The 13616-nt window shown below is 40.7% G+C and overlaps 1 protein-coding gene across 7 annotated transcripts in view; it reads left to right on the top strand.

The window, feature by feature from the left end:
• Nucleotides 1-13616, top strand: part of USP33 (ubiquitin specific peptidase 33) — a 106245-nt gene that overhangs the window by 68415 nt on the left and 24214 nt on the right. For 6 of the 7 annotated variants that reach the window (XR_012905932.2, XM_075936302.2, XM_075936303.2 and 3 more), the window contains 8 exons: nt 3024-3136; nt 6121-6293; nt 6390-6484; nt 7138-7171; nt 8027-8072; nt 8947-9127; nt 11004-11130; nt 12604-12773. Coding sequence is in view for 6 of the 7 variants with exons in the window: in XM_075936302.2 (XP_075792417.1) it covers nt 3024-3136; nt 6121-6293; nt 6390-6484; nt 7138-7171; nt 8027-8072; nt 8947-9127; nt 11004-11130; nt 12604-12773 (939 nt within the window). In the remaining variant the exon portion in view is untranslated. The remainder of the gene's footprint in view (nt 1-3023; nt 3137-6120; nt 6294-6389; nt 6485-7137; nt 7172-8026; nt 8073-8946; nt 9128-11003; nt 11131-12603; nt 12774-13616) is intronic. The other variant, XM_006129575.5, reaches the window with a different exon arrangement.

Raw genomic sequence — 13616 nt, 5'->3', positions numbered from 1 at the left:
ATTGTGTATCTGTAGCCTTTCCTGCCCCTTCAGTTGTTTGTCTCCTTGCTCTTGAAGCCTGGAACAATATTTTTCTTGATCTCTTTATAGAACCTGGTTGGAAAAATTGAGGTAGAGGGAAGAATGCTCATAGAACAAAAAAAGGTATTGTCTTCAGAGAAGAGTTTGGGAAGGAGCCTATTGGGTATTCAAGCGTTAGGCTTCTTTCAGGGACAAAGGCTTCAGTTGAGTCTCCCAGGGTAAAAGAACTCATGCCTGTCCCTACTGCTATAGGCGAGTTCAGCCATTAGAACAGTCGTTATTCCTGTTACAAACACAGAATAGTCAAGAGTCTGTTTATGCTGCTTGCATTCTACAGTCTACTCATTTGTAATTGGTCAGTACCTGAAAGGGCTAGCCTCTCACTGCCTGCACGGTTAGCTCTGACAGTGCTCCTTCTCTGTTACTGCTGTCTCCCAGCACAAGGGATATGTTTTTATAGCAGTTTCTTCTTTCACCACAGTAATTCTCCTACTTCATTCCCTGACTATATGTCTCTCTGTAGAGGGTCTATGACAGCGGGAGGCAGTGCTGACTCACACTATTGTCCGTTCAAGGGCAATTGCAATGTCACAGTCTATAACTAAGCAGTTTATAAGGCCCAGCCCTGGGTCAGGGCAGGGCAGAAAGACAAATGTTTACTAGGGGGGGTTCAGTAACAGTTTAAGTTTCTGGCCAAGTCCCAGCTGGGCAGAGAGCCGACAAGTGCAGAGGGGGAAGTGACAGTGGCAGATGGTGGCCACTGGGTCGCTGGGGATCTGGACTACAGCATGCTGACCAGGTTTGTGGGTCAGCAGGGATCCAAGTGGCAATGTGCTGCCCACCTGACTTCCATCTCATCAGTCGCCCCGGGATCGGCAGTCCCTGGACTACTTGGGGGCCTGCCTGGCTCACATGTTGCTCTTCAGAGTCAGCTGAGGATGGAGGCACTGGCAGTATGTCCATCGGTTCTGGCTCTGGCTCCAGCAGGGCCCAGGTGGTCCGGTTCAGTCATTGGGTCCTGGTGAGGGTTCTGGAGGCCTCAGCGGGTGTTCAGGCCATGGCAGCGGCCTCCGGGGGCTGGCAGGGGTACTGGAGGCCCAACCCAGTTCTCCCATCGGGCACAGTCTGGCTGGGCCCTTCGCTGCGGGAGCAGGGAGCAAGTATCTGGTCTGTTCAGCCACTGGGCTCCAATTGAGCACTGAGCTTTTATACCCTGAGTCCCGCCTTCCTGTGGGCGAAGCTGGGTGAGGCTGGGCTCCAAGTGTTCTTAGAGGGCCCTTCCTCTTCTGGGTCAGAAGGAGGCCATATTGCTGGCCTAGACTCCTTACAGGTCCTTTTATGGCATTGACATCAAAATGGAAGTCTTTTTCAACAGGAGCAGCTCTTTCTTACTCTACTCCTCAAGCTACCTGTCCCTTTCTTTCATCTGGAAGAACCTATGAATAGCTTGGCAGAGAAGTGATCTGAAGTCCCATTCTAACATGTTCTGTCCCACTGTCTGTCACAGCTTTAGTCCCAAGGACCCTGAGATAGGCTACTCAAAGCATTAAGAAGTTGATGGCGGTCTCAACTAGGGTTGCCAGGTGTCCGGTATTCACCTGGGCAGTCTGGTATTTGCAGGCTCCGTCTGGGAAAAAAACCTCAGAAAATACCAGACATGTGCAATGTCCGGTACTTCCTGTTTCCCTCAGACGGAAGGGGACAATTTTCCCCTGCCACATCTGGCAGGGGCGGGGGATTAAGGAGCGTGGCAGAGTCGTAGCAAAAGGGGGCAGGAAGGGGCACTTGCCGGGCACCATGCTGGGGGGGGCGCCAGGCTGGAGTGGGAGCGGAGTGCATTCTGCTCTGGCCCATGTGACCAGCAGAGACCTGGAAGCTGGCTATGTGATGCCTCCCTCAACACCAGCTGTGGCCAACCCACGGTTCTTGCCCCCCAAAAGTGCAGCTTGTGAAGCCGCTCTTGCACCCTCCCCCTCCAACGGCCCCTGCTCTCCTCCGGCTTCCCTTGGCCCCCGGCTTCCCTGTGCTTTTCTGGTGAGCACGTGGCACTATGAAGCGCTGCTCGCAGGGCAGGGGCAGGGCGGAGAAGGATTCGCACGCTCCTCTGCCTCCAGGCCCTAATTGGCCTGGGGGCAGGGGAGTGAAGGAAGTCTCCTCCCACACCAGGGGCATGGGCACTTTGGAGAACTTGGGGTGGGGACAAAGGCACTCCCTTACCCCCAGACCAATCATTGCTTGGGGATGGGAACCTGGAAACATCGCCCCCCCTTCTGCTTGATGCCCTGCCCCTTTCTGTGTGGCCCGAAGCCACTTCAAAAATTTTCGAACTGGCCCCCGGCAAAAAATTATTACCCACCCCTGACTTAGATGGTCTCATCAGGGGACAGGTTTTCTTTTTTTGGTCAGTCTGTTTTTTAAATTCTGTATCTGTGTCTTAAACTCACCCCAGTTGGTCCCAGCATAATCATTGGCTTAGTATTTTGAGTCTGTATTATTTGGTTTCCTTGAACTAAGTTGTGTTGAAGACTCCCTACAAAACTGTTAGGATCAAATGAGTTTAGCATATGATCTCAGATGTACCCATTTTATACTCTGAGAATGTGTTTAAAATTGGCCTTTATCTGAGAGTTCTAGGCCAAGGATTCTAAATTTTCTCTATTTGATAGTCTTGATTTTTATTTAACTTGAATGCTAGCCTTGGAAATTTCACTAGGAAAGAAAAAAAGATCAAGCATATTTGTCCACCTTCACTCTAGTAACCTGTAGGAACACGTGAGCATAGGAGATATATTAACTCAGCCATAGCTGTCAATAATTTGTCTGTCTGGTTCCATAAGAGATGAGATAAGGGAAAGAGAATTAATTCCTTTATCTCAATTCTGAAGAGGTGGTGCACAGTCATTTAATCATATCATGTTAAAAATGGATTCAGGAAAAGAAGAATCAAAGGTCAAGTGCTGAACTTTGAACCCTCTATTTTTATTTTTGCCTTTTTATGTAAGTTCCAACTGTATCTTCTCCAAAAAAGAAGAAACACAAGAAATACAAGAGTGTCATATCTGACATATTTGATGGGACCATCGTAAGCTCAGTGCAGTGCCTGACTTGTGATCGGGTGAGTTTAAAGAGATATTCTGATTTGCATTTAATGTTCATTTTTATATTAAAACATACATAGTTAATTTCAGTCATTTTACTTTTGTGTGTGTAATCTTTCTTTTGGGATTTTTCTTGTTGCGAACTCCCTGGGCATTCTAGCAAAGCTATTGTCCCTCTTCTGAGCTCTGCAGCAGTTACGTCTCTTGAATTTAATTTCTCAGTTTATAATAATGACAGTGGCGACCCTTCTTTAATGAAGACTCTTGCTTCTCATTTTCAGCTAGAAAAAATATAAGCTGAATTGAAACTCTAAAATGGTGGATGTTTGTTTTTTTACTAAGTGCAACTAAGTTTTCCTTTTCTTCCTCTTACCTCCCACCATTTAGGAGGTTCCCACTATTGTTGAGACTTGCTAAACAATTCTGTTACTTTGCTTAGACACACAGTGAGATGTATGTGCAGGTGAAAGTCACAGTTCCTTTTCTGTAACAAAATACAGGACTATGTAGCACTTTAAAGACTAACAAGATGGTTTCTTAGATGATGAGCTTTCGTGGGCCAGACCCACTTCCTCAGATCAAATAGTAGAAGAAAATAGGTATATATGGTTGTGACTATTTTCTTCCACTATTTGATCTGAGGAAGTGGGTCTGGCCCACGAAAGCTCATCATCTAAGAAACCATCTTGTTAGTCTTTAAAGTGCTACATAGTCCTGTATTTTGTTTCAGCTACACCAGACTAACACGGCTACATTTCTATCACTATTCCTTTTCTGTGGTATTATAGCTAACCAATGACTCTAATATCTATGTGCTGTCAGTCACAGATTATTAATATCACTCGGAAATGCTCCTTCAGTTATTTATACTTTAAGCTCCAAAGTGCATCTTTTCAGTTCCTCTCTTTTAAAATAAGAATAAAGGATTTCTCCTTCCCCAACATACATCCTTTATTCATGAAAAGCAGTTTACGGAAGAAGAATGGAACCCGATATGAAGGAGGAATCTTTTATGTCTCCAACTTCATTTAGAAGAAAATCCAGCCCTGGTTACCCTGAGTTCTTCTTTGAGTGTTGCCCCTGTGGGTGCTCCACTCTAGGTGACAGTGTGTCTTGGCATCTTTGATCAGAGATCTTTGTTAGCAGTGCCTGGTAGGAATGTACATGCGTAGTAGGTGTCTTGCAAATCTGTTTGGCTGCATGTCCTGATCCCTTCAGTTCCTTCTCAATTGTCTTCTCACAGAAAATACTATGTCCTGGCGAAGGGCATGTACTTCCTATTCTCCCACCCTAAACCCAACTCCCTGGTAGTTAAGGCTGCAAATCACAGGGTTAAACACCCTCGGCACAGATCAGCTCCACAGGACTCCAAATGTCTCAACCTCCTGGGCTGCAAAGTTTATACCTCCTTCACCCTGCAATTCCACATAGCCAACTATGCTGCTTTCCTAGCCAACTACAATTTGTCCCCATAGAAGGACATTTCTCGAAGAACCTCAGATACTGCACAAGGTGATTAACTTTCTCTTTCTAACACGCACAACTTTTTAAAGGAAAACTGTAATATAATATAAAATAGTCCAACGACTACATTGGATTAGAAAAGGCAAGTCATTAAGGGCTCATCTCCACTCTATGGTGGATCGTTGCTGCAGCAATCAATCCACCAGTAGTTGATTTATTGTGTTGTCTTATACGGAATAAATCAACCTCTCAGCACTGTCCAATTGACTCCAGTAATCAACCATGACAAGAAGAGTAGGCAGAGTTGATGGGAGAACATCAGCCACCGGACTTACTGCCATGGAAGACATTGCAGGTCTAAGTGTGTCGACTTCAGTTATGCTGTTTGTGTAACTGAAGTTGCCTGTGTTAGATTGATGGGAGGACAGGATATAGTGTAGACTAGGCCTAATTATTTGGAATACGCAAAAAGATAGGCATACTGTTTCAGCAGCCTCATCGTGCAAGTGAGATCTGAGAAAATTCAGATCTCATTAAAGGCATTTAAAATTAGATTTTTTCAAAGTAGTTTGAAGTCCTGGTCTGCCTTTTGAGGTATATGCACATGTGCACCACCAGTAGAAACACGTGTTGCCAGCTGTGGGTGCTTTGCTAATGAGCTGGGTGGCATTTGAATCTCTCCTAAGTGGCCACTCAAGCACTCAACTTAGAGGGAACACTGTTTGACCCACATCCATGTCTCTTCTACTATATATTTGAGAGAGTTTGTCTGTGGGTGAGCATGTCTGTCTGTCTGTCTGTTCAAGAACTCTTAAACTGTAAGAGCTAGGGCCACCAAAATTGATATACAGCTTTCTCTTATCATAACTTAAAGCAGTGTAAGGGTTTGGTTGTGCCAGGAAAATAGGATGTGCCTGGAATGGGATTGCTTTTCATAAAACTATACAGAAAAGAGGCCGAATAATCAGGCAGGTGAAAGGGGTTGGCTGGGGACACCCTCCACTCCCTCCATTTGGGACTGCCTCAATCCCGAACCTCCCATTCCTCAGGTGCCTTTTAAGGAGCCCCCTCTCCACTCATACAGGAATATAGCTGGCTGTTTCCCTTCTTCAGGTAGCAAGGGGAAAGTGAATAGTTTGCTCTATTCCTCAGTCTGGTTAGGGAGTGCAGGGAGCAGACAAACCTGAACCTGCCCCAGCTAAGAGACATGCATCTCTCTCCTGCATGTGCCCACTGGAGCTGCAGCAGCCATAGAGAAGTGCTTCTCACCTGGCCCCAAGCTGCTGCAGTGAGAGTGTGTTGTGGTAGTCTTTTCTCCCTGGAGAAGCATGCACACTGAACCCCTCATTCCCAACCCCACCCCAGTGCAACGATTTAAGTGAAAAACAAAAATTAAGGACTGAGCAACACCGGGTAAATCTTGTTCTAACTGATAAATGAGAAATAGCCATCTAGTGGAATTTTAGGTATAAAACACCAAATCTTTTGTTCTTTTAACAAAATCCTAATTTTTCTCCCTATTTTATTTTTTGCATAGGTGTCTGTTACCCTGGAGACCTTTCAGGATCTGTCGTTGCCTATTCCAGGTAAGGAAGATCTTGCCAAACTGCATTCTTCAAGTCATCAGACTTCTCTAATCAAGACAGGTTCATGTGGCGAAGCATATGCTCCCCAAGGATGGATAGCATTTTTTGTGGAGTATTTTAAAAGGTAAGTGATTCTCTTTTATAGTGCTTAGTTTTTAAAACTGCAGTTTCTGCTATACCAGCAGAACATTTGTTGTGTTTTCTGTCAATGATGTTTCAGGTTTGTTATCTCATGTGTTCCTAGCTGGTTTTGGGGTCCAGTAGTAACCTTACAAGATTGTCTTGCTGCCTTTTTCGCCAGAGATGAACTTAAAGGTAAGCCAGTATTTAAATTACATCTAATTTGCCTCTTTAAAATGAGATAAATAGATGAGGTGGTGTACTTTTGTGTTTTATAATTGAACCAAAGCATACAAAATATTCCTTGTCATTGGATCAACTTTTTTTTAAATAAATCACTAGTGAAACTGATTTTGAAGCAAGAGTTTTCCACATAACCTTTCTTGGAAATAGACAATGACTGAATTTCTCTTAATGAAATAAATCATCAATTTCAAATGAGTACTTTTCCTTTCCTTCTTCATTCTGAAATTATTGCACTACCTAAATTTGGGAATTTGCTCCTTCTCTTGCCTTTAAAACATATACTTCTTCCCTTTTATTTTAAAATTATTACATACATATTCTGGGTTTTGTTGGGTTATTTAATGTTTGGAAACATAAAACCTAAGAAAACCCTATTGTACATTTTGCTCAGTGAAATACTAACATTTTCTTTAGAGCAATCCAAAATCTTCATTGACTGAAACATTAAGTTATCCCTGAAGTTGGTGACACAAAGCAATAGAAATTATAATTAATAGCTATTGTAAATCACAGTTATAATTAATAAAATATAGCTGATAGCTTGAAGAATATATTCTTGTGTTTAGGGAATAATGGCTGTTTTCTCCCCATAATATCTACAGGTGATAATATGTACAGTTGTGAAAAGTGTAAAAAGTAAGTAATGTTTTACCTTACTTTTGCTTTGTAAACTTCAGTCTTGATCAGCACATTAACTGTTGCTACCGAAGTTTTATGTGTGTTGAAATAAATGCATCACACAGTGACTTTCATGGATGAGGCTCCTGTATTTTTGGTATTTTTAATTAGTAGTTTTTTGTTATATAAGCTTGTCCAATACCTGTCAAAAGTCTAATAGCAATGAAGGTGCATCTGGCAGGAAGTGTTTTATGGTTGAGTCAACCATATTGCAATTATAAAGAAATACTTCATCTAGATATACCAATTCTTTGTATTACTATAAGTCCTTAATTGTAATGCAGTCTAAATTATTATCAAAATAATGTAATGTAACATTGTCTGACTATAGCAGTTACACAGTAACACTGTTGTCTTGTACAAGCATCAGAATATAATTTGAATATAGTACGGGAACAGTAAACTACAGAGACTCTTCCAAAATGTTCATAGCCTTCGGTGGAAATGGAGTGCATATTAGCACTCCAGTATAATTACTCATAGATACTTTGCTGTAGCTGATTTTTCTTCAAGAATAAACTTACTTAGCAAAAGCTGTATTTCATAATTTGTTCCATGTTAAGAAAAGCCATTGGCTAAATAGAACTTATAGACACATACATAGTTACTGCTTTGAATTATTCAGTAGAACAGATTCACTTTGCTTCATGATTTCATTATTCATACCACTTTAGCTAAGTAACTCTAGTCTGCATTCCAGAAATATTTCAGGTTAATTAATGTAATGCATAACTCTAAGACTTGTTTTTCCTGAGTTGTCGCAGGAGGTGAAACACTTATAAAACTAAATAATATTTTTTCTTCATTGCTTAGACTAAGAAACGGAGTGAAGTTCTGCAAAGTGCAAAAATTTCCTGAGGTATTGTAATCACACACGTTCAAAATATTTCTTCTGCCTGGTTGGGAATGTGACAAGGTCACATGAGTTGCATAGAAAGTAGATTGGATATTGAATGTTAAAAAAATTAAAATTTAGCAACATGTTAACATTCCTATGCATTCCTAAGAAACCTGATCATGTCCAATCACATTTTGTCAAGTACTTTACAAGAAAGTGAACAAGAGATAAAATGAAAGGTGAAGTTAGAATATTTTTCCTACAGTTCTGTAGCCAGCCTGTGGAATTCATTTCTGCTGGAGGGCATAGAGTTAAATACTGCAATTGAGTTGGAAATGTTTCTGACCTGTTATATTTGTAGCATGGTAAAGGTAATTAAATCTTGTACTTCAGAGCATCAGCTGATGTCTGCAACAATCAGGAAGGAATTTGCCTGGTGACAGCCTTGTACAAGTAGTTAAATTCAGTAGAGAAAGAGCATTGCCCTTCATTGAAGCAACAAGTAATCTTGTAGCTCCTTAGAGACTAACAAAAACTATTTACCTATCTACCTTATCTATCTATCAATCATAGCATCATGAGCTTTCATGGGAAAAAAACACTCCCATTTGAGGAAGTGGGTTTTGCCCATGAAGGCTCATGAAGATTAATCTTTGGGGAAATCCTGAAAACATATTTGGGATCCACAAATATAACTAATTTAAAATAAATGTGGAGGAGTCCTGTCTCCTGCTGCAGAATAAATTGATTCCAGTTGCTTGTACTAGGGCCCATAGGAATCCTTACGATTTTAACAGAGTTGGGGAGGATGGCAATAGGGCCTCTATCTATAGTTGCTTAATAGAAAAGTACACGTCAATTAGTTTTTAATAAATTATGTTAATCCTTGTTACAGATATTGTGCATTCATCTCAAAAGATTCAGACATGAGCTCATGTTTTCCACAAAAATTGGTACCCATGTATCCTTTCCTCTGGAAGGACTTGATCTTCAGCCTTTTGTTGCTAAGGACAGTCCAGCACAGATTGTGACATATGATCTCTTGTCTGTCATCTGCCACCATGGAACTGCCAGCAGTAAGTATATGCTTGTTGTTTCAGACTGCAAACGTGGTGACAGATGTTCATGGCACACTTTGCTTTATGGAAATAGATGTAGGATTAATGGTTCCATTTAGATTTATTGGTCTGTAAGATAAAAATAAACAATGGTGGGGGTAATATTAATTCCAAAATTGACTAGTCTTACTGTTGATTCTAGCAAAAGGCTAGTACATGTTCTGTTTAGTTGTTTTTTTTAAGTGAGTTTTGACGTACATTTTGGAATGTTATTTAGGAGTCTTATACAGTTTTTAGAGAAATAAATCAACCAATCCTGTGACCTTACAAAACCTCTCTAGTTAACCATCCTGTCCTGCCTGGTACATAAATTCAAATACACATTACAATTAATGATATAATGTAAAGGACTGCTCATCCCACCTAGCAACATGACAAGCAAATACAATGGAAATAATAAAATAAGCCCCTTTCTCCACAAAGGTCTGTGAATAAAAGATGGACTTTGTGGCATTTCTAGAGAATTAGCTGATCTTCAAAGTCATTGTCAAAGGGGGGAAGTGCACTGCAAGTTCCCCTTATGATTAATATTCTCCCAGTACAGGTTGGACCTCCCAGGTCTGGCACCCTAAGGACCTGGTCAGTCACAAATAAGTGAGTTTGCTGGAACAGGGGAAGTCAATGCCAACCCTCCTGCCCTTCGGTTTGCAAGGGCTGCTGGCCCTGTTGCCACCACCACAGCAGGGCTCCTGGCCTTAGCAGGGTTCCCAGCTGTTGGCCCTCCCTGCTGCTGGGCTGCCGAGGCTCTCTGGTCCAGGAACATAGATTGTCCTGCTAGGCCACGGGTGTTGCTGGACCAAAGTGTCCCAGTTTACAGAAGTTCAACCTGTAGTTCTTCCTTGTTTGGCTAAAAGAGTTCCAGTGCCTCTCTTATAAACTCTGGCAACATGACATGGGAAGAGGGGCAGTAGAACTGAGTTATGAACACCAGTTACCAACTCACTAGTCAACCAGACACCTTTGGATACAGAAGTACAAAATCACACAGTAGCAGAGAAAATAAAAAGCAGCTATAATACAGGATAACAGAAACTAGTGACAGAGTGCTGAGTTAATTAGTCCCTGCCATTTCAGCACCCATGGGGCTGACTGAACAGCTCTGTGTCTGCCTGGCAATGGGAAACGGCTGCCATCCTAATGAGCCAAGGGCTAGAATGCTGAGAGAAAGGAAGCCAGGAAGGAGGAGGAGGGAAGAGAAAGACAGGGCATAGAGAGGGCTGAGAGACTCTGCCCTGCTGCTGGTGAAGTTTGGCATAAACCTGTATGGAGATAGTAAGGTAGTGGTGGGAAACAGCTGTACGTAAAGAGCACTGGTTTGTATCAACCTGACTGACTTGAGAAGGAAGCAGGGCACAAATCAAAGGGACCAAGCTTTCATCGTGCTACACTACTAAAAGAAAAAAGGGGAAAAGCTGTATTTTTCTTCTGCATAGTAAAGTTTCAATGCTATATTAGTGTTCAATTGTAAACTTTTGAAAGAAAACTAAAAGGTTTACCAATGTCAGAAAAACCCCTCTGTTCTTTCCATTTTCTTTCGAAAGAACGCAATAGAAGTGTGGATGTAAGTGAAGTCTGGATGCACCCTTGGGGAACAGAGCATATATTGAAAGAATATAACCATGTCTGCCTTTTCCCTTTAGCTGGTGTGAATGAAACAAAAAGCTGATCTTAGAGTTATAAGGAACTTAAGCCAGATTTGTACAATAAAAGTCCCTTTCGTTAATATCATTAAATGTGGTGAAAAGACTTCAAATTTTTTGTATTCTTGATCTGTTACTTAGTTGTTCATAGCTGCATGTTTCACAGTACAGTTTCTAATACCTTCTGGTTCTAGGTGGACATTATATAGCTTATTGCCGAAACAATTTAAATAATCTTTGGTATGAATTTGATGATCAGAGTGTCACAGAAGTACCAGAATCCACTGTACAGAATGCAGAAGCTTATGTTCTCTTCTACAGGTAAGACAGTGAATAAAAGGAGGAGTAAAGTTAGCATCAGTATAAATCTTGCTCAATTAAATGAATCAGTTGTAAGTTGGCCATTTGGCATCCAGTTTTTAAAATTAGGTTGCTAAATAAAGTTTGAGAGATACTTGGAAATGGAGAAGGGAGGTTGAGTAAGACAGATGTCCATCTATTGGAGAGACCCTGTAGTATACACAGAACTAATGTCATGTATATATCACCACAAAATCAGCTAGGCTGGAGAAATGCTTTTGTTTTATAATAGCCCTCAGAAAATGCATAACAGTTTCAGAATAAGTAAAAAAAGGAGGTTGCACTCTTCTGAAGAGGGCAATAATGCAGCAGAGTTACCATAGTGAGAAGGCTTCTGGATGTGTTCTAATAGGGTATTGAGGAGCACTAGATGCCACTGTGGAGATGTTTTGCTTTGATTTAGTGAAAATACTTTGCCACCAGTTTATTTTTGATGTAATAGTTACAAAGTGAAATGGCTCAAATGTTTAAATGCTTATAAAATTTCAGAATTAAGCCACAGGGGTGGATCAGAACAATGTGCATATTGAAGACAGTGAAAACTCAGCAAGATTACTACAACTTGAATAGTCTTTTAGAACTGGCAACTAAGATTACCTCATTTTTATTCGGAGGAGGATGCATTCAGGGAGGATTCTGTACACAGACAGACTGAGATTGTTAGAGCTATAAAGGGAGTTCAGGAAACTCTTTAATAGCTGGGAACTGGAACAACAGGGGTTTTACTGTGTCTTTATTTTGCTGAAACTTAGACAGTGTACAGTGTAAAGAGCGACTTGCTCAGTCTTTATCACTTCTGTACTTGGAACGGTACAAGAAATTAGACTCTTACCTTTTAACTGTTTTACAGCTATTAAACTATTCTATTTTAAACATTACATTCTTTATACTGACATTTAGTTTTAATTAACAAAGGATGTGTGTTTGCTACTGAAAGCTGAATACTAACTCTAGCAGAAGTAAGTGATGAGTAGATACATTCTTACAATATTTTTGTCTTTGCCAGAAGCACTAGATGCAGGCTACTGGCCAAGAGAGGGTCATTGCTCTGACCCAGAATGACTGCTTCTGTGATCCGTTTAGGAATAGACTATATTGTCAGTAAGAATACTGCACTTGTTGAGAATAAACACTTCGGAATTAGAATACAAACTCAAGCATGTGGAATATTTCTATTTTGGTAGTACATATTAAAATCCTTGTTTATTTAAATGAGCATCTTTTCTACTGGATTGGTTGTTTTAATATGAATTAACATTATTTAATGATATAGTAATGTGATATTTGAATTGGGTTTTAGGTGTATTAAATGTAATAACCCAGATATTCAGTGAAGGAAAAAGCTGGTTTCCAAACCAATATTCAGATTAAATCAGCGCCACATATAAGGATCCATCCTGTGCTTAATGATTTTTTTAAATTCATACATAATAGGAAGAGCAACGAAGAAGCACAAAGAGAGAGGCAAAGGGTATCAAGTCTGTTGACTATGATGGAACCAAGTCTCCTTCAATTCTATATTTCTCGACAGTGGCTGAATAAATTCAAGACTTTTGCTGAGCCAGGGCCTATTTCAAATAATGATTTCCTCTGTGTGCATGGAGGTGAGACTGCCAATCTTTTATAATGTACCAGTAAAACAGAATGAATGAAATCTTATTTTATTAGACAGCAAGATTTTTTAATACAGGAACTTGTATGTAATCAGTTTCTTATTCTTTACTCTTATCAGTTAGTCAGAAACCGAAGTTATTTATTATCTTGTCATTTTTTATTAGGGACCTACTTTAAGTATTTTAAGTCAAGATCTGATCAGTGTGTAACTGTCCAAATCTAACTATATATAATATTTTTTCTTTAATGTGTGTGTTTTTTCTATAGGACCCTAATATTGTTTGCATGTTTTCAAAACATTTCTATTTGACATTGTTTTATACCTTTGATTACATAGTTACTCTCCCCTAAGAAATATTTGGACCAACACCTTGTAGCCCAAACCATTGTTGGAACTGCCTTCTGAGGATAACGTGCTCAGAAGCCTGGAAGTGATAAGACACACTAGCATTTCAAACATGAAAACTATAATGATTAAGGACACTTTCTTGCATATTTTGTATACAAGTTTTTAAAATTGTGTTTCCTCTGCCAGACATTAACAAGCGCTGTGTTGTGTGACATCACCCTTATTTGAACACCTAACTCTGTAAGCAACCACCATGCAGTATCTTAACACCCTCTCCCAAGTAACTGTGCAAAAGAGAAAGTGGCCATTTGGAGGTGTACATTTGCAGCAGGAGAACTTGAGCCTATTAGAATGGAATGGATCTATAAGACCTCCTTCTCATTGCTCAGATGTCACTGTCATGCCTGGGACATTGGTGGTCTGACTCCTGGAATGAGGGTCAGGTGTAAGAGAGCAGGCAAGGTCAGGTTATCAGCAGCAGGCA

This window comes from Pelodiscus sinensis, chromosome 9 (genome assembly GCF_052426305.1).
Source record: "Pelodiscus sinensis isolate ZL-2025 chromosome 9, ASM5242630v1, whole genome shotgun sequence".
NCBI classification, from domain to species: Eukaryota; Metazoa; Chordata; order Testudines; family Trionychidae; genus Pelodiscus; species Pelodiscus sinensis.
The sequence above is the reverse complement of the archived record's forward strand: the minus strand, read 5'-3'. Positions and strand labels throughout refer to the sequence as shown.